Here is a 20,596-nt window from a genome sequence, read left to right on the forward strand (position 1 = left end):
TTTCTGGTCAATGGCCAACAAAGACCTGTCCATGCTCTCCTACCTCGAGGAGCAGCTTGTGTAGGTGGTATCATTGCAGGTAGAGAAAGTTCAAAGCAACAAATCTTTCAGAGACGTTCCCACCACTGTGGCTATTGGTAGGGAACCTCGCCTCCTTTCAGTAGTTGGAACATAATGAAAACCCAAGGATCCCACTGAGGCTATTGAGAAAATACACGAGCCCCCCTGTGTTCACCATCAGATTTCAGTAAAGACTCCAGCTATGACTGTTTGGTCATTTTAAACTGGTACTTACACTATCTGCCAGCTAAAGTAACTTCTGAAGGTATACAGAGAAACCGGTTACATATGCATGGACTGCATTAATCTTACTGTTGGCATGTTTTAAAGGGGTCATTTTACGCAGCTAAAACGAATATTATTGTTTGCTTTAGATGTATTACATTGTGTATACACGATTTAAGTTTAAAAAACTCTGTATTTTCCACATACCGTGCATGTTTGTATCTCCTCTTAGCCCCGCCTCTCTGAAAAGCGAGGTGTGCTATAATTGGCCAGTTCACTACTGCGTAGTCATTGGTGGAATACTGCAATTGTGTGACGGAAATGTAACGCCTCTTACCATATTTGGAACATCAGGTTTCAAAGCAATTGTACTGACAGGTACGCCCACCTTACTTGCGTGTAGATTTGGGCGGTTTTAGTCAAATCACTCCACGAGCTGATGCAGATTTGTGGGGGTGTGGTTACACGAGGCATTTCACGCAGGTCTGGGTGAGCATTCGCTTTTAGATAGAATACATCTTTTGTTCCGACACTTAAATTTTTGCAATTTCACGTGTCTAATACATGCATGGGTAATTTATAACACACTAAAGACAAAGAAAAACACATACTTCCGGCGAATGACTCCTTTAAAGTGAGATTTTTTCTATTGCTGTTCCAGGTAATGCATCCATATTCCTTCATATAGTAAAGAATTGGAGAGAAAATGTGCTTAACTCTCATAAACAATGCCACAAACGTTTTTTATTTCAATGTTCAAGTATACTTACTACTATTTACTATGGTTAATACCACAAAACACTGTAGTGTACATTAAATAAGTTTATAGGTTTAATAATACATACAGTATACTACAGTAAATACAAAAGTTTGGATCATTTTTGTCGAATTACACATCACTACAACATTTCACAGCATCGTGATACAACTTGGTATTATGATACTTTAGCTGATAAACCATCGAAAGATATGTTTGTGGTATGGTGACAACTTTACCATTGACTATAGTATAAACATTATAAACAAGGCATGTAATACCGTCATGTAATAAATATACAAATGTATTCATTAGCATGAGTAATATCTTGTTTGTTCATATATTAACAGAAGAAAATGTTCTGACTGCCATAAAAGTTTTGTGAAAAGGATAAAAGATGCATTTTTCAAACACAGAGACCAGAGCCCTGACAGAAGATACATTATAGAAGTTAAGGCTTGAGCATCCACACATTTGAAAAGTTCATGAAGTCAAGATCTGCTTAAGCAGCTGGTTTTAAATATGGCAACCAAATTGTCTTAATTTCCTTCTTCAGGTACATGCACCGCTGTTTACATGTCAATTGCTTTTCTGTATATTGTCTTAATGACGAGCACTTTCAGTAATTGCAGTCCATGCCTACACAGCCATCATCTTTGCCAAAAGAACGCCCTATCTGTCAATCACTGCACGGCGGGCAAACTGTCAACAATCACTCATCTAATGAGCCTCTGTTTGGCCCTCAGAGGACACCCTAGTCATCTAACCCTGAATTTCTTAACAAGACTGGTGGGAAAAGGGATCTAACCTTTTATTCCAAGCAAATATCCCGCTACACACAGCGTTTCGAGCTGCGGGCTAATTTCCATTCCACTGCTCAGCGACCATTTTAAATGACCTGCCACTAAGATTAATCCTAACCAGGGAACCTCATAGTTCTCAACCGTGTCTCTGACTCCCTATATTATGTACTGTTTGGAGCTATTACGGTTTAATATTGTAGGCAGACAATAATGTGAAAAATTGAACAATGTCATCGGGAAAGGTCAAAGCCATCAAACTGACTGACATCGGACGAATGACTGCTTAACTGCAGGCCTAGAGCATCTATAATTAACCGTAAGAATGGTTTTAAAGGCTCTGAATAGAAGGGGCTGCGCAAGTATCCCACATTACGGCCCATTGTGCCTCTTTGGCTTTTAACACAACTGCCTATCAGAGCAAATGACCTGGTGGAAACCCTTTACACCTGAGAGCCCCCCGCAGCTTAAAGACCTCAGCTCCAAAAGAGCACAAGAATTATGAAAGCGAATGATTTATTTCAATCAAGCCCGATAACTACCACAATCGATTGGCTATTTGTCCATCAGCAAGCAGAACCGAAAAGCTTAACAATAAAAAGCCTGATCGATTGCAATGAAATGAGATACATAATAGAAGCACAAAATAGTGTTGATTGTATAGATTATACGTGTTTGAAGATCATGTGTTTTGACCCTTGTAAATGCACGCTTATAAGCAGGGATGTGTGAAATACATTCTTTCAGCAGTAAGTGTACAGAGAATTATGCAACTGTAATGGTTTACCGCTGTGCATCCAATAAAATCTGTCATCAATACTATGAAAAATGTAAGCAGGGGCATTATTATTGATACTGCTGATATTACTTTACAATGTAACATGTCACGGTTCTGCCTTCTTGTTTCTGAACTTCTAGTCGTGTGGCAGGATCGGGACAGAGCCCTTAGGTTTTATGTGAGAAAGCCATGGGTTGTTTATGTTTTCACATCTCATGTGCTTTCTCGTGTCTTGTCATTGGCCCCGCCCCTCTCGTTTCATGTATTGCTTCCCTGCCTTGTCTAATGTTTCCCACCTGCCCTGTGTCATTATCCCTCGTTTGTCTTGCCTTTAAAATGCCCTCATGTTTCTTTGTCCTGTGCTCGTGGATTCTGTATGTACGTGTACGTGTACCTGTACCTTGTGCTCCTTGTCTCATCCGGTCCAGCATTGTGTTTTGACGTTTGGTCGTGTTAGTTTTTTGTTACTTTGTCCTGCTGTTTTTGCCCCCTCGTGGGAGGTATTTTTGTTTCTGTTTTATTATTTAGTTCTGTCTTCGTTACCCCATTGTGGGTGTTTTGTTTTGTGTTTCTTTATTTAATAAAAGTTTGTGTTAACCCCTTCATCCCCGCTGCCTGCAATTGGGTTCTTCCTCCACAACCGTGACAGTAACATATATCTATATTATATCTAGACATATAAAAATTATAAAGTACATTATTACGTTTTCTGAAGACATTTTGAGTGCTTGCCTGTGCAGAGGTTGCCATCATAACACTAGGCGACAATTCCATGCAAATGCATTAAGATTAAAAACTCAAGTTTTCACCATACTGATAGATCAGATGTCAATATTTGGTGGTTTGAATAACCACGTGAAGTTTTTTGTAAACAAATTGGATGTCACATCCATAACAGTCCATATGGAATACCTCAGAGATGACGTATTTTTGTATGCAAACCCCGGAAGCGAGTTAGCATTTTAAGACTTCCGGTTCCATCGCCCCAAACTTCTATGGGTTTTTTGAATGGGTTTTTGGATAAATCGCCTGAAATAAGGTTTGCGTCTACAAAACCTCAAAATATTTTCAATTTTGAATCTATGACATAAAACACACCAGTTATAACGCGCTTGTGATTTTTTAAACCTTAATTGTGGCTTTACAAAGGCGGTTGCTAACAAGTTGCTAAAAGTGACTACTTACTTTGGGTTGGACGTTACATCATCGCATATACCTTAAATCTCACAAGTAATGCAACATGGGCACAAATGTCTAAAATCATTGATGGGGATTCATTCACAGAGTAATTACTTACCAGGGAACACGTTGTTGGAGGATTTGTGGTGGTGACGTTGATATCAAGCGACCGTGTGTAGTCTGTTTATAGCCTCGTGTTAGCTTTTTACTTCTGGCGATTGTATTTAGGCTTCAAAAATAGCAAATGTTGTGTTAATCTGTAAAAAGGATCTTGATAGACAAAACGTGTAAACATCATAAACATTTGTTAAACACAGATCTTATTTTTTGCGATCTTCCAAAAGTCTATGGGAGAAATGCATAGGCTTTCGATTGAGGGAACCAGCGCGGCGCTTGCGTCCGGTTTAGCCTACAAAAATGTGTCATCTCTGAGGTACTGGATTCCTTATAAATGGGCACTTGAAAATTTAAATATAATAACTACTTTATGTTCTGTGAAGAGACATCCCTTCTCTATTTGTTGGTATTGCTTCTGGTTTGTACATTTAACATCACAGAAATCATCCAAAGTATGTTGTCTCTCAAAAACATGCATCCTTTTTTGTCACATACATAACGCATTAACTTTCCCCTCTTTTAAAATACGTAGTAAACTTGTGCATAGACTGATATTTGTCTGATGGACTCTATCATCAGGGGTTTCAAATATAAACAGATGGTTCAATATATTGGTAATAAGTACTGTAATAAAGTTCAATAAAACGGTTGTCCTCATAGCGCCCGCTACGCAAACATTGTGTAGAGGGCGGGCGCGTGCACGTTCCACTGGTGATTTTCAATTACCATACACATAACTAACCATTTTACAATATATTTAAATTCATCCTTATTTATTTAAACTTATTTTATATTGCTTTTCAACATTTTGCGTTGTTCTACAAAATACATTTTAAAACAAACTGAACAGACCAAAGAATGGCTAGAAGTCATACAAAACAGGAAATGTGAATATATATATATAATTCATGGTATGAGAATATCTGGTATTTTCAACAAATAATTGAAACTCACCAGTGGAACGTGCACGCGCCCGCCCTCTACACGCTGTTTGCGTAGCGGGCGCTATGAGGAACAACTCTAATAGGAGGAAACATAGGGGGAACAGACTTAGACAAAACACCGGCAGCCACCTCACGGTTGACTGCCGGCCACACGAACATAAACAACTGTTTCCGGGCCCGGGTCCTCTCTCTCGATGGTCCGGTCGCTCCGTCCTCTTATGCTCCCGAGCTCCCCCGTGAGGCATGCGGGGACCGGCGGTCGCACAGCTGACACTCGTTGCCACTTACGCCGCCGGCCCCGCCTTACCCGCCCCACGGCTCTCGCCCCGCCTTCCTCGCTACAAGCACATTCTCTGAGAATTTATACTTCCAGTTTTGACTGAAAGTGTCACATCCATAACGCTGGTATTGCCCAAGGGTCTTCTACATATCATCTGGCCCAATACACCAAGTTTGTAAGACATTCTGCTTTCAAGATTTGGCCGCCTTTTACACTGTAAAAAATGATTTTTTTGAGTTGGTAAATAAAGCTAGCATTACTTGAGTATGTTTTACAAGTTGTATTTTGTCTTTCTACTAAAATGTCGTGTTTAATTCAATGTGTTACTTGAGGTTCCTTTGTAATTATTTGAGCTCTAATACATAAGTAAATTTAAATGAAAATGCCAAGTAATATTTACTTGGTGTTTTGTCATTAAATTAAGCGATGTATAAAACTGATGAACGCAAGTAAAATATACTCCACACAGCCATATAATAGCTGCGCATGCGCACTTCGAACATTACAACTGGCGCGAAGAGCCTGGGGAAAGCTTGCGCAATAAAACATTTTTTCAGCGCCTGAGGGGATTAAACTATGGTAAGTCATTAAACGTTTGCAGCATATTACAGCGTTAATTAACTTTATTTTCGCTGGTTTGTTTGAGTTCTTATTATCGAGTCTCGGTATTGCTAACATTTCTGGACAACGTTTGCAAACGTGGTTGTGTTTTATTATGCACATGGATAAAGCTATTAATATGTTGACAGTGTTCAGTTTGCTAAACGTAGTGCCAAGTCTCGTATGTCTAACATTATGTAACTTAGACAAATAACTTAACCATGTAACGTTAATGCATATTCATCAAGTTAAATCAAGTTTATGCTCCGTATATAACCAATATGATATTTGATAAACTTGCAGTAGCCTGCTGTATGTGAGTGTTAACTTACCCTTAGCTAACTCTGCCTTAGCTAGCTCTGACCTGGCATTGTTGTTACAGATAGAATGATGGATCTTGAACTAATTTGTTCTAACATTTAAAAATTGGTATAACATTAGCCTATGTTCAATGCATTAAGGTCAATAAGTTCATTTGAATTATTAATGACAAATAATCTAATTGTGGCATTAACATCCATGCTCATCTGTTCCACAGGTATTGGACTCACCATTCTCACCAATAAAACATTTTTAACTGATGCCAGAGGAAATGTGAAGGTGGGTTAATGGATCTGAATTGATTTATTTGATTACCTTTTTTATTTGTTTCTCTGTTTTTTAAATAAGCTGTTAAATATTTGAATTCAAACATTGAATAAAAGTACTTTTGTGAAATACCTGTCAGCACTTTTGGTCTTCAGATACTTAACACATATTAATACCTCATAATATATGATTTCAAGTAATATTTACAAAAAACAAACAAGTAAAGACTAGGAAAAGATAACTAGGACTCTTGTTAAGAAATATTAAGTAGCCTATATTTGAAGCATTACTTAAATAAAATTTACAAACAAAGGATGAGTAAAATTTACTTGACCCCGTACTTGGGAATTTATAGTAAAAACATCTTGGTTACAGATGTAACCTCTGTTCCCTGATGGAGGGAACGAGACGTTGTGTCGAACCGACAGATAGGGCGAACCCCATCTGTCGGTTGGACACAACGTCGAGAGACCGACAGAAAGGGAACGTCTTTGTTACGGATGTAACCTCTGGTCCCTGATGGAGGGAACGAGACGTTGTGTCCAACCGACAGATGGGGTTCGCCCTATCTGTCGGTTCGACACAACGTCGAGAGACCGACAGAAAGGGAACTACTTATACATGGGTTTAGCCTTTACTTGGACGGTTCTGATAAATTTACTAACATTTCCTGAGTGAAAAACATTTCCTAGCTTTTTTCAAGTAAACTTCATTCCAAATTTTTTTCAGTGTAGTCCACAGTTCATCCAGCATTTAAAAAAGTAATAGCACACCTCTTCTCAACAAGCTATTTGATTTGAGTTTTCATTCATTTTTGTGTCTAGCTCATTTGATGAGAAACCAGTTAGAGCCAGACAGCACTAATTATTACTTTATTTCTGTTATGTACAGAAAGTTCACAGTCAATATTTAACCTTGAGATAAATCACATCCATCTATTCGTCATGGGATCATGGCTATATAACATGAACCAGCACTACACTTAAAAGCTTATTCACAATAATACCATAGAAAAACCTTTTCCACCACAAAGAACCTTTTGTGAAACAGAAAGGTTCTTCAGATGTTAAAGGTTCTTTATGGAACCAGACGAACCTTTTGAAGCACCTTTTTTAAGAGTGTATTAATAAAAAAAAATTCTAAGCTTGTACCAGCTTTTTCACATGACATATCCATAAAAAAATACAATATTTCCTATGCAGTACTGTTAAAAATAAAAAGCAGGAGCCTACATTGAGATTTCATATTTAACTGGCCTGCAAATTTCTCATATTTAAAATCAATGCAAAGACTGGCCATAATTCCATAAGCCTAGAGATTTCTGCTGGAAATGCAGAATTAGGCAAATAAGAAGCCCTAAAATATCCAGGATTCAGCCGAGTGATTCATCTCCTCATAAGAGAGATCGTGTACCAATGCACGGCCTTTATCCCAAACCGCATGATTCTGTGTTTTATGTGCTAATAACCTTGCTAAATACCTGTGCTTTGAGCTCGCTCCGCTAAATTATAAATTCAATAGCAATTCTCAATAGCATTTGCACCATGACTGCCTATGCAATTTAGTTAGCCCACAACTACTGTGTTCTCTTATCCCATTACGCTTTACACATTAAGACTGCATCAGAGAAAGCAGACAGGATTAGGGCTGGAAGTGGGCAAATCTTGGCTTCAGTACAATTGGTATGGCTCGGCCACCAAATCAGACCTACGAAGACTACAACGGACAGTTCGTAGTGCTGAGAAAATTATTGGTGCTCCTCTGCCCACACTTCAGGACCTGTACGATTCCAGAGTGAAAAACAGGGCAAGAAAAATCATCATTGACTCCACACACCCAGCACACAAACTCTTTGATCTGCTGCCCTCTGGCCGGCGCTTTAGAGCACCAAACACCAGGACTTCCAGACACAGAAGCAGCTTCTTCCCCCAGGCAATCTCCCTCCTAAACAGATAACTGCTCCTTAAGAGCAATATTCCACTTCCACTACTCCTATAGTGTGCACTACTGTGCCTTATTATATCTACATCTTATGTATACATGTATATAACACTACCTCTACTTACTAAATTATCCATTTGCACAAGTGTACATACAATCTGTTAATATGTTTATTCTACTATATACTACCCGTACAATGTCTCTTATATGTTATTATCCCCCATTTTCTGTAAAATAGTCTTTATTTTATATATGCACAATTTAGAATCTTTTAGACTGTAAATCGTATTATATTGTATTGTCATTGTGTTAATGTCTGTACTAGAAGCTTCCAACACCAAAGAAAATTCCTTGTGTGTGCAAGCACACTTGGCAATAAAGCTCTTCTGATTCTGATTCTGATTTGCTTTTGTATGATAATTCACTGAATTGTTATAAAAGACTCAAAATCGCTACAAGATGTATACTCATAATCAGTTATATAAAACTGATGTACTCCAGTATTAAAGATTATTTGCTTTGAAAAATACGTTACCAGAGCAACATTTGATAACCAAATTAAGCACAGAGACATTAATTTATTTCCTATATAATTTCAAGTGCTCTTGTAGACCAAAGATATAATGTTAACAATCTGCATCATCTAGGATTTAAAGTACTACTAATGTTTTGGTACTTAAAATGTTTAGATTTCAATAATGGTATTTTTGAAACTGTCATCTAATCGTATGGTTAGCATAAGCATTACGATCAGTGTTGGGTTAACTAGTTACTAAGTAATTAGTTACTGTAATTTAATTACTTTCCCTTGAAAAAGTAAAGTAAGGGATTACTCTTATTTTTTCTGTAATTTAATTACAGTTACTTCTGATGTAATTAAACTAAATACTTTGTGTAATATATGTGTGTGTGCAAGGAATGGACATCAAAATTCAAAGTCTAACTTTAAAATCCGTGCTTTAATGTATAATTCTCACATTTGTAATACTTTGGTCAGTTAATAAGAGTACTTTATGTAGTTTTATATTATTTATTTGAATGAATGAAAAGAGCCGTTTCATGTCTTTCTTTGAATCACTTAACAAATCAAGGTTGATATAGGATATAGAAAGTAATTAGTAATAAGTAATTAAATACTTGTTGGAGAGAGTAATTTGTAAAGTAATCTAATTACACTATTGAATATGTAATTAGTAACTAGTAATTAATTACTTTTTCAGAGTAACTTGCCCAACACTGTTCACATGTGTGTCAAATTTGTCGTTTGCATATCTATGGTCATTTAAATAACCAACCAATAAAATTATTGTTTTAAGTTTGATGACTCCTGTGTGCAGTTCTTCTCATTTTGAGTCAGATAAAATGGCAGAATGCAACAGCACGACAGCTACTCGGCTCTTTTCATAATAATACACATTGCAACAGTTCTGAGGGCTTTTTTCTTCCCCTTTTTCTCTTTTAGTTTGATCATTTGTTTTAGAAAGCTCTTGACTTAATAGAACAGCAGAGGTTTGGAAGCTGAAATGCACTCATGAATCTCCACAATGAACCTACTTTTGTAAGTAATAATCTACATCTCTTCAACAAGCAACCTGTGATAAGCTTCAGAGCTGTTAAACAATGGCCGCTTTAAAAGAAAACAACCGTCCGATTGAACAATTTGCCACAGATCATGTGAAGCATGCACACGAAGCTGATAAAGACACCCCACTATAATTACTGAGAATTGTGTTTGATTAAAATTCAAGTGTGTGAGAGAAAGTGTTGTAGTGACACACTGATGTAGTAGGTGATGCATGTAATCACAAAATCTTCCCCTAACAGGAGGCGGTCACAAGAGATGCATGTTAATACAAGGTGTAAACGGAAATCGGTGTCGCCTAACCGCCTGTGATCTGATCACCCGAGATTTTTACATCAGATTTTTACACGTGTAAACAGGGCCACAGACTGACAATGTAAATTAGCTATTTGTTTATTTCTGACTATTAAAGCTACAGTTTGTAAAAACCGCCGCTAGAGGGCTCACGATCAAAACAACAACAATGCCGTAGCTTGATGAGCTGTGAAGGAGCGTGGAATGATGGGATCTGTTGTCTTCAGCTCAACCGCTGATGACCATCAATCAGACGGGAACGAGAAATCATGTTAGCAGATGAGGTAAAGTTTTATAAATCTTGCGAATAATTGTGGTCCATAAATAAGTGACGCTCGAAACAAGTTAGTGGCTTGCTAGACGCTAGACACTACTTCGGCATTTGTCCACGACACTATTGTCATGCGGTTTCTACGTCAGTAAAGGCGGTAACAAAGGATAACACGGATATGTCACGGTTTAGAATGGCGATTTTCTCACGATTTACAAGTAGTTGGAAACATTTGAGATATTGTAAGTACTCAGCTAAAGAAAATATATATATACACATTTTGTTTTTCTAAAAATACTAAGAAATAAACACAACTGGTTAAATCATTCATAGTTCAATATAAGTAGTTTGGTTAACACACATATCTAACCATCAGGTCTGCGAGCGACTAAATGAAAAATCACATTTCTTTGAGAGGAGATTATATGTGTCCCTTCAGACTCAAGGAGAAAGGCAATTGCATTGAACATCTGAGCTTTCAGTGCAACTTGATCTTGCTGCACATTTTGTGCAAACGCTCTCTGCTTTCTGAATTTCTGATCTGCCCTCCACTGAACTTAACTGGAACTGTCCCTCAAATCTGCCACATTCTGGCTTTTATGTCACATCTCTTGATGGCCATACTTGCAAAGCTGTGTTCATCTCAGTAGTGTCAAGTTTAAAAATACTTTTCCACCACATTCATTTAAAAAGGGATGGTTCACCCAAAAATGACAATTTTGTTATCATTTACTCACCCTCATGTCATTCCAAACCTGTATGACTCTTTCTTTCTTCTGCAGAACACAAAAGAAGATATTTTGAAAAATGTTGGTAAGCGAACAATGGCGCTACCCATTTACTTCTATGAACACAAAACCAATGCAAGTGAATGGGTACCGCCGTTGTTCAGTTACTTCAGTTATTTCAACATTTTGTTTTCTTTAAGTAAATTATGACAGAATTTTGATTTTTGGTTAACTATCCCTTTAACAGCATGTGTTGATACTGTAGTTGCAAAATTCAACCTGCAATTCCCCAAGAGAGGGATGGGGGAGTCAGATGATGCATTGAGGAAGCTAAACATTGAACTGTCACCTAAAAAGCTTTAGTTTCTTTTCCCTTCGAACCGTACATTTAAACAGCTGTTATAGATATAAAGTGTACTTTCCTCAAATTCTGAATTATTAACGATCAGTTAATGATGTAGTGTACGTTAATACTGACAATATTATTACCCTGTTAGCAACAAGATCAGAATTAACATATGTCAGTCATGACTTTGGCAAATTGATACAGTTTCTTAGTTACAAGCTCCCCGAGCATGAATTGCTTCGGCTTATCACTGACAAACTGCCTGCTTAGCGCCCTTGAGTGACAAGAGAATTACCATTGGAACTATAGCAGTCTTAAGTCCTATAGTCACAAGTTCAGATAGCCGATGGGGTATGAAAATGATAGACAGGGTTTGTCTATTATGGAGGAAATCAGGCATCAGAGTTGAATGAAGTTTAATGATCTCCTGGTCGCACTGTAACTAGAGCGGGGTAACAGTTGGGTTCTGGAAGCAAAAATTTAATTAATTGAGAAAATGATTTTAAGGATTAACATACCCTCCATATTTCAAGACAGGCCTACAATGAGCTTTGAGTTTGAGGTTGTCAAAGGTTGGTCTTATGCTGGGTTCACACCAAATGCGAATTAAGCGTTTTGCGTGGATAAATTACATATAAAGTCAATGCAAAGACGCGAATAGGCGCAAACTCACGGCATGCGATGCAAATGACACGAATCGGGCGTCAATTGTGTCTTCCGCGCAAGTTATTGAAGACACTCACCCATTGCGTGATGTTTTTCGCATCACTCACTCGAAAATAACGAACTTTGGTGGAACGCGATTGTTCGCGTTTGGTGTGAACCCAACATTAATGTGCATGATTCCTTAGGAACACTTTAAAAAAATACTGTAACAATTTGTCAAAGTGTAATCAAATTTATTTTTCAGATGAGGTCACTAGCCTCTCTTCTCTAGCTCTTCTTACTTTTCAACAATTTCCTTCAACCTGTTTTGTAGGGCTGAAACGATTCCTCGAGTTATTCGAATACAAAAAATCAGAGGCAATTTTTGTTGCCTCGAAGCCATGTTTAATCCATTTAACTACAGTACACATGGAGCACTGCGTTTCCCCACGGACCGTTATTACTGATGCACAGCCCACTAAACTCTATACATGTTACAGGGCTGTAACAGACAAATCAGTAGAATACTCGATTACTAAAATAATCGATAGCTGCAGCCCCTACCGGTATACAAACGATTTTTCATGATTTATTCACAATCAAGTCTCGCATTCAGATTAAACATTTAGTTTCACTTGGAAATAAGTCAGTTTCAAAAGTAAAATGGCATTGAAAAGCACTATCACATCAAATTATTATAGATGGCCTAAGTCTGATTTATTTCAATTTATTTAAAAAAATTATAATTAATTGCAGACTTCCTGTTGAAGTACTACACTACCCACAATTCTTAAACGAGATCAACTAATTTGAGAAGTTACTACTGGAACATTTGAAAAATTAACCAAAATGGCCACAACTGAATGATCAATCTAATAAAACACTGCAAATGCATAATTAATTTCACACAACTATTACTAAATATTTTAAAAATATATTTTGCCACAAAAAAAAATGTATTCATCCATTTTATGACTCTAATGTGATTACATCACTCACAATTGCTTTGAGATTATGGTTCCTCATTAAAGTGATTTAAACAGTCTTTCAAAGTCAGACATAATAATGTTATGATTAATCTCAGTGCTGATTCGTTTGGTTCAAGGCTTAGAAATCTTAGAAATCTGAATTGCCCACAAAGAGGTGAAAATGCATTGGAAATCAATGCCAGAAGTAGACCGTCACCGTTGTGTGCTACTGTCTGAACCAGTGAGGTAAGCAGCTGTACTGTTGTGAACTATGTAATGATTTTTACACCCCTCCTGAACATTAGGAAATCCATTAAGGTAATAATTAACTTTATTGCCTTTCAGATAATTCAACAATAACTAGCCATGTTTGTAATATTCTAGAGAATTACTGAGTCCTGATACAGAAGAATGTTTGATTCATTTAAAGACGGATAGGCAAACTGAACATATGAATATTAAAAAGATGATGTGGAATGATGATATAATACTGCAGAAAATAAATTCTGCTCTGTAATCAATGAAAAGATGAGCAATTATGCTTACAGCTCTGCGTCTGGTCAGAAACACTCCTATATTTACATTACCAGAGATAACTACCATATTAATGAACAAAAATCTTTATCACATTGTATGAAATACTGTATGTTAGGAATTTTAGTATCAAGGCCAGTCTTTGTTTCTTCCCATTTCATTTGTGAATTCGCATTTCAAAGCCTTCATCAGTAAATTCATTTTTCAAAACATGCAAATGTGTCACGGTCCCACCGTCTTGTTTATGAAATTCTAGTCGTGTGGTGGGATCGGGGCAGAGTCCTTAGGTTATGTGTGGAGAGAAACATATTGTTGTCCGTTTGACAATAATATACGTTCTCTCCAGTGTCTTGTCATTGGTCCCATTCCTCTCGTTTCCTCGTAATCTTTCCCTGAGTGTTTAATGACCCACACCTGCCCCGTGTCGTTATCCCTCGTTTGTCTTCCCTTTAAATACCCTCTTGTTTCTTTGTCTTGTGCTCGTGGATTGTATCTGTACGTTTCGTGTTCATGTGCTTGCCTGTGTTCCTGTGCCTTGCCTGTGTTCCTGTGCCTTGCCTGTGTTCCTGTGCCTTGCCTGTGTTCCTGTGCCTTGCCTGTGTTGCTGTGCCTTGCCTGTTCGTGTTTTGTGAGTTTTGTGCCTTGTAGTGTTTAAGACGTTTGGTCGTGTCCTTGAGTTAGGTTAGTTGTCTTGTTTTCATTTTGCCCCCTCGTGGGAAGTCTTTTGTTTTATATTTGTTCCTTAGTTCTGTTTTCCCCCATTGTGGGTGTTTTGGTTCTGTTTTGTGTTTTAATAAATATATCTGTTAACCCCTTCACTGCCTGCCTGCGCTTGGGTTCTCTTTCACGCCAGCTCGTGACAGAATAACAGAGCCCGCAGAACCAGCGAGGCAGGCCAATAGGACGGCACGGCGTCGTCCTCGCGGGCCGCCTAAGCCCACTTGCTGCTGGGGTTCCGTCAGGGGAATTACAGGAACCGGGAGTTCGCCGAGGCATTCTCGACGGTGGCGAGGTCGTCTGAGTTTGGCGAGGCGGAGTTGAAGGCGATCTTCAACTGCTGCCTCACTCAGCGCCTCGCCCCGTCGGAGAAGAGGCTGCTGGCTCCCCTTGGGTTCGCGGACATGGTCAGGTTAGTGGCCAACCGGGACGGTCCCGAGGGTGAGGTTCCACTCGGAGCCCTCACCCCACGGTCGACCGCTCCGGAGGGCCTCGTCCTGGCTGCCGCTGCCCGGGGGGACTCAGTACCCTTCGGCTTGAGCTCCACGTCCCCGTTCTACTCAGAAGGCGGGGCGGGAAGGGTAGGAGAGGGGACGGGCGCCAGGCGAGGGGGGGTGATGCCCCGGGGATGACGTCTGGCGGTACTCCTCCGATGCGGAACTCCCTCTGGTCCCCACGGATTCGCCAAGGTCGGCTATGGATCCGGTGGTGCGGAGAAGGAGGGAGAGGCGCAGCGGAGGGCGTCCAGTCCGGTGCAGCCGGCATCCAGTCCGGTGCAGCCGGCGTCCAGTCTTGTGTCCAGTCCTGTGTCTAGTCTTGTGTCCAGTCCTGTGTCTAGTCTTGTGTCCAGTTTCTTGTCGTTGTCCAGTTTTGTCAGTCCTTGGTGTCAGTCCGGTGCAGCCGTGATCCAGCCGGCGTCCAGTCCGGTGTCCAGCGCGTGTCCGGGTCCAGCCGGCGTCCAGTCCGGTGGCAGCCGGCTCCAGTCCGGTGTCCGCCGGCGATCCAGTCCGGTGAGTCCAGCCGGCATCCAGTCGGTCAGTCCGTAGCCGGCGATCCAGTCCGGTGACAGCGACGTCCAGTCCGGTGTCCAGCCGGCGTCCAGTCCGGTGGTCCAGCCGGCGTCCAGTCCGGTGATCCAGCCGGCGTCCAGTCCGGTGATCCAGCCGGCGTCCAGTCCGGTGATCCAGCCGGCTGTCCAGTCCGGTAATCCAGCGGCATCCAGTCGGCGTCCAGCCGCGTGCCAGCCGGTGACCAGCCGGCGTCCAGTCCGGTGACCCAGCCGGCGTCCAGTCCGGTGATCCAGCCGGCTCCGTCCGGTGATCCAGCCGGCGTCCAGTCCGTGGTCCAGCCGGCGTCCAGTCCGGTGACCAGCCGGCGTCCAGTCCGGTGATCCAGCCGGCGTCCAGTCCGGTGATCCAGCCGGCCATCCAGTCCGGTGATCCAGCCGGCGTCCAGTCCGGTGACCAGCCGGCGTCCAGTCCGGTGACCAGCCGGCGTCCAGTCCGGTGATCCAGCCGGCGTCCAGTCCGGTGCCAGCCGGCGTCCAGTCCGGTGCCAGCCGGCGTCCAGTCCGGTGATCCAGCCGGCGTCCAGTCCGGTGATCCAGCCGATGCGTCCAGTCCGGTGATCCAGCATGCGTCCAGTCCGGTGATCCAGCCGGCGTCCAGTCCGGTGATCCAGCCGGCCTTCCAGCCGGCGTCCAGTCCGGTGATCCAGCCGGCCTTCCAGCCGGTGTCAAGCCCTGTCCAGCCGGCCTTCCAGCCGGCGTCAAGCCCTGTCCAGCCGGCCTTCCAGCCGGCGTCAAGCCCTGTCCAGCCGGCCTTCCAGCCGGCGTCAAGCCCTGTCCAGCCGGCCTTCCAGCCGGCGTCAAGCCCTTTCCAGCCGGCCCCTGGGAAACTGCCAGGGCCAAAGACTGTCCCCCCGAGGACTCCCCCTAAGTCCCCCAGGACTCCGCGCCCTCGAGTGCAGCCGGGGACTGGGACTTTTCCCCAACCCTATGGACTGCCCCCTATGGGCCCTTGTTTGGTCCCTCCCCCCCTCCCATGTTTGTTATTTTTGATGTCTCACCCAAGTCCTGTTGTTGTCTTGTCGTGTTTACCCTTGATTTTGTTTTTGATTTTGCCTTGTCCTGTCTGTCTCCCAGTCTGTCATGTCTTTTTTGTCAACCCCTTGGTGAACACCTGGGGGTGTTCATTAAGGGGGGGGGGCTCTGTCACGGTCCCACCGTCTTGTTTATGAAATTCTAGTCGTGTGGTGGGATCGGGGCAGAGTCCTTAGGTTATGTGTGGAGAGAAACATATTGTTGTCCGTTTGACAATAATATACGTTCTCTCCAGTGTCTTGTCATTGGTCCCATTCCTCTCGTTTCCTCGTAATCTTTCCCTGAGTGTTTAATGACCCACACCTGCCCCGTGTCGTTATCCCTCGTTTGTCTTCCCTTTAAATACCCTCTTGTTTCTTTGTCTTGTGCTCGTGGATTGTATCTGTACGTTTCGTGTTCATGTGCTTGCCTGTGTTCCTGTGCCTTGCCTGTGTTCCTGTGCCTTGCCTGTGTTCCTGTGCCTTGCCTGTGTTCCTGTGCCTTGCCTGTGTTGCTGTGCCTTGCCTGTTCGTGTTTTGTGAGTTTTGTGCCTTGTAGTGTTTAAGACGTTTGGTCGTGTCCTTGAGTTAGGTTAGTTGTCTTGTTTTCATTTTGCCCCCTCGTGGGAAGTCTTTTGTTTTATATTTGTTCCTTAGTTCTGTTTTCCCCCATTGTGGGTGTTTTGGTTCTGTTTTGTGTTTTAATAAATATATCTGTTAACCCCTTCACTGCCTGCCTGCGCTTGGGTTCTCTTTCACGCCAGCTCGTGACACAAATGCACTTGTTATAATGCCACACAAACATTCTCTGATTCACAGACAACACACACACAAACAAATGACAGACTACCTGAAAATCTAATTATATTAGGAGCAACATAGGGACATCCTTTGCACAAATCCAATCATCTAAAACATAGGCTATTCAATCAACCCAGGTTACAAATTTTAGGTCAGTGACACATTGCGTCCAGTATGGAACAGAGTTCACATATATCTAATGGATGTTGCTCTGCATCTAGCCAAAGTAGTGCACACTGTCATATGATTAAATTAATCAAATCAACACAATACCTTAAATACATAACCAGAGGTAACAGTACACTTTACATTTTTATCAAGCCAACTCCTTAAGCTAATGGAAGACTATTATATTGTGTTCTGGTCAGACACATCCTACATTTACATTACCAGAAATGAAAGTATGTTGTACACTGTATTATTGTATACTTACTAGCCTATTATGCTGTATGCATGCATGTATGCAAGTATTATTAAAATAGTCGTGTCTGTACATCTCTAGATAGGCTACTACTTATTTTCATTTACAAAAGAAGAAAAATGTTCACTGTAACAATTAACATGATGTTTTATGCAAATAAAAAATAATGAAAACTTTTGTGCTTTAGGTTAAATCCCAGTGGCAATTTTTCACACCCATGTAAGCAAGTCATTAGCTGACTAATAATGCAAAACAGATGTATTCATAAACCATTACTCAAATAAAAAAGGAAGCCAAAAGTTGTTATAGATATCTGAAACGACAGTATCAAACTCTAATAATAAAACAATTCCTTTAACAATACTACTTTTTAACTAGCTTCCGTAAATATTAAAAGAAGATAAACGAAGTCGCGAGTCACATACCGGCAACGGTGAGGTGAAGCAGGTAGATTCCCATAACATCCATTTCTGCGCTTTTCTGACGGTATCTGCGTGGCTTAAATGTTTCTGGGGTTTTTCTGGGGTTACCGAGAGAAAAATGCCGTCATATCAGCGATGGTGCACATATCAGTATTTGATGTTAAACAGTCTTTGGAGATGAATACTGTCCACTGAACATCTAGAGCCGCCGCGCGCGCGCCGCACCGCCAAACGTCAAACTGTCAATCGGGACGTCAAGAAAACCATGAAGAGAATGAAAGCGTTACAAAAAGTTCTCTTTGTGCTCCATTATTTCGTCCCGTCGTGTTGACATTTGTTCCCTCCGAGGGTAAGAACACGAATGAGTGAAGAGTGAGTCAGATTTCATTGAGTAAAGATTTAACTCGGAGCTCAGAGAGCGAGCGAGAGAGAGAGAGAGAGAGAGAGCCCGAAGTGAACATCGGCTGTGCCTAAAACCTAAACCGAGCTGCCTACCTAGAATGTATTTTGGGGCATCATAGTCGCGTTGTGAGTCAATACGTGACGCGTTTTAGGCTCGCGATGCCTAAAAGTGATGCCTAGTTAGGCAGCGTACTAGCTTTAGAGACAGCCACTGAAAGAGTCAGGGAGGCTATCCATTTTTCCATTTCAATTCTTCACTTTGATTATGGCTTTGAACTGTGAATTTCATCATCTAGTGGTGGGATATTATCAAAAATATAGACTGCAGGACAAAATCTCTTCAAAAACCTTTTTCTATAAAGATACCCATGCCACAAAATGACATCCAAAATTTAGTGATAAAAAGGCAGTCACTATTATGATGAAAAGAAACACTCCATGGCAACAGTCACAGCAACATTTCTGATGTTCGACTAATCGGCCGGATGAAAATTTATATAATTTCAAAGAGATGATCAAGTGCAAGGCCAACACCCAGCACTATGCATTTTGCATTCTGAAAAATATTAATGCAATAAATGCCAGCCAGTGTTACCTTGGAGGACGGCTAACCTTCTGACCAAGGATGTGTGTAGCAGCATAAACCATGGCCTCCGTTCTTTATTAATGCATACTAGTGCAGGCATTAACATAGAAGAGCTCTGATGTTATGACTCATAATCACAGTTGTGTAATGCATATGACCAGCCGTGTCATGTTGTCGCGCTTCATTTAATTGCAGTTGTTACACACACAGATATACACAAGAAAGGTTAATTACTGTAACTCTCCTGTTTACATACATGTATTTGCTTATTACAAGTATCCACAAGGTTACGAAAGACAGGAGTGAGCTGTCCATTGGTCAGAATGGGGCACGTAATCAATTCATCTGCCTCATTCATCGCCGTCTATTCATACACACACGCGCTGATGACAAACTGAGTCCAGCTGTGAGGTCTCACCAATGATCTCTGGAATGAGAGTTCGGTCTATTGTTTATAATAGAGCTCTTTCAGCATTGGTCAGGTGACATGGATGATCGTGGACTTGGGTGTTTTTGAGTAGAGAGGTGAATGTGGTATTAAAGCACCGACATGTTTAAAGCACTGGAACATGAAAGAAAAAAATGTCTGTACATTGCCAGAGAACAGAATAAAAGCTGTAAAATATAAGCAATTGAGTGAACATCTACAGAATGATGTTTTAACGTCTGGTGTGTGATTGGACTGAAAATGCAACTTGACAAATTGGTTTATGCGGAGTGTGCGATAGCAAAACGAGTTTAATGCAGGACTACGGCTTTAAAATGAATGCAAATATTTTAATGTATTCAGAGCAAAGAAGGTAAACATGCAAACCGTGATATGTACACAATAGTTAAAGTAAGTAAGTAAGTCTACTTTAATAGGTCTACACAGTAGATCTTCCACAATTACTTTATATGTTGAGCAATGGGAATAGTAGATTTAAAAAGATGTTTTTTATGAGTACACAATAAGGGAATACATGTTTTTAATTAACATTTTGTGTGATTATGTACAAAAGACCAAAGCATCTGGGATTAAAAATCTAATTTAAAGCTGCAAAACACTTACAGTGAACTGAAAACAACAACAAAAAAGCTATGATGTAAAATAAAGAAAGAGTTGGGGGTTTTGCACTATTTTTAAGTTACAAATCAAATTGATGTAAACAAATGTAAGATATTGACCATGTTAAGTCAAAAGGTCAGATTTCCTTACGAAGCACACATGATGCTCTTTAAAGCAATCTGATATCATATTGGAAAACATTTTAGGTGACGCTAGCTTGAGCACATCCTGTTATTGAAGCAAGAAACATCATACAAATACTAAGAAATTGATGGTAAATGTAAAACATCCCTAGTGAGCTCAGATCTGCCTCTCAAGCAGAAGGGCTTTTGGGGGGTCTGTTTAATTTAGCCGCTGGTAGCAAGAGGGGCGAAGCGGTGCAATGTGGTCTGTGTCTCTCTCCTCACACAGCTCTGACTCGTCCTGACCCGTGTCACGTCCACTAAGGGTGGCGCAAAAGAAAGAATAAACAGACGAACACCG

General features: G+C 40.8%; 1 protein-coding gene across 1 annotated transcript in view; it reads right to left on the reverse strand.

Annotated features, from left to right (window-relative positions):
- gfra4b (GDNF family receptor alpha 4b) overlaps positions 1-18,475 on the reverse strand; it is a 78,913-nt gene extending 60,438 nt beyond the window's left edge. Inside the window, exon 1 of the mRNA XM_057350258.1 lies at positions 18,081-18,475. Coding sequence (XP_057206241.1) covers positions 18,081-18,123 — 43 coding nt within the window. The 5' untranslated portion in view covers positions 18,124-18,475. The remainder of the gene's footprint in view (positions 1-18,080) is intronic.
- Between the last annotated feature and the right edge of the window lie 2,121 nt (positions 18,476-20,596).

This window comes from Triplophysa rosa, linkage group LG13 (assembly GCF_024868665.1).
Source record: "Triplophysa rosa linkage group LG13, Trosa_1v2, whole genome shotgun sequence".
In the NCBI taxonomy this organism is placed as follows: domain Eukaryota; kingdom Metazoa; phylum Chordata; class Actinopteri; order Cypriniformes; family Nemacheilidae; genus Triplophysa; species Triplophysa rosa.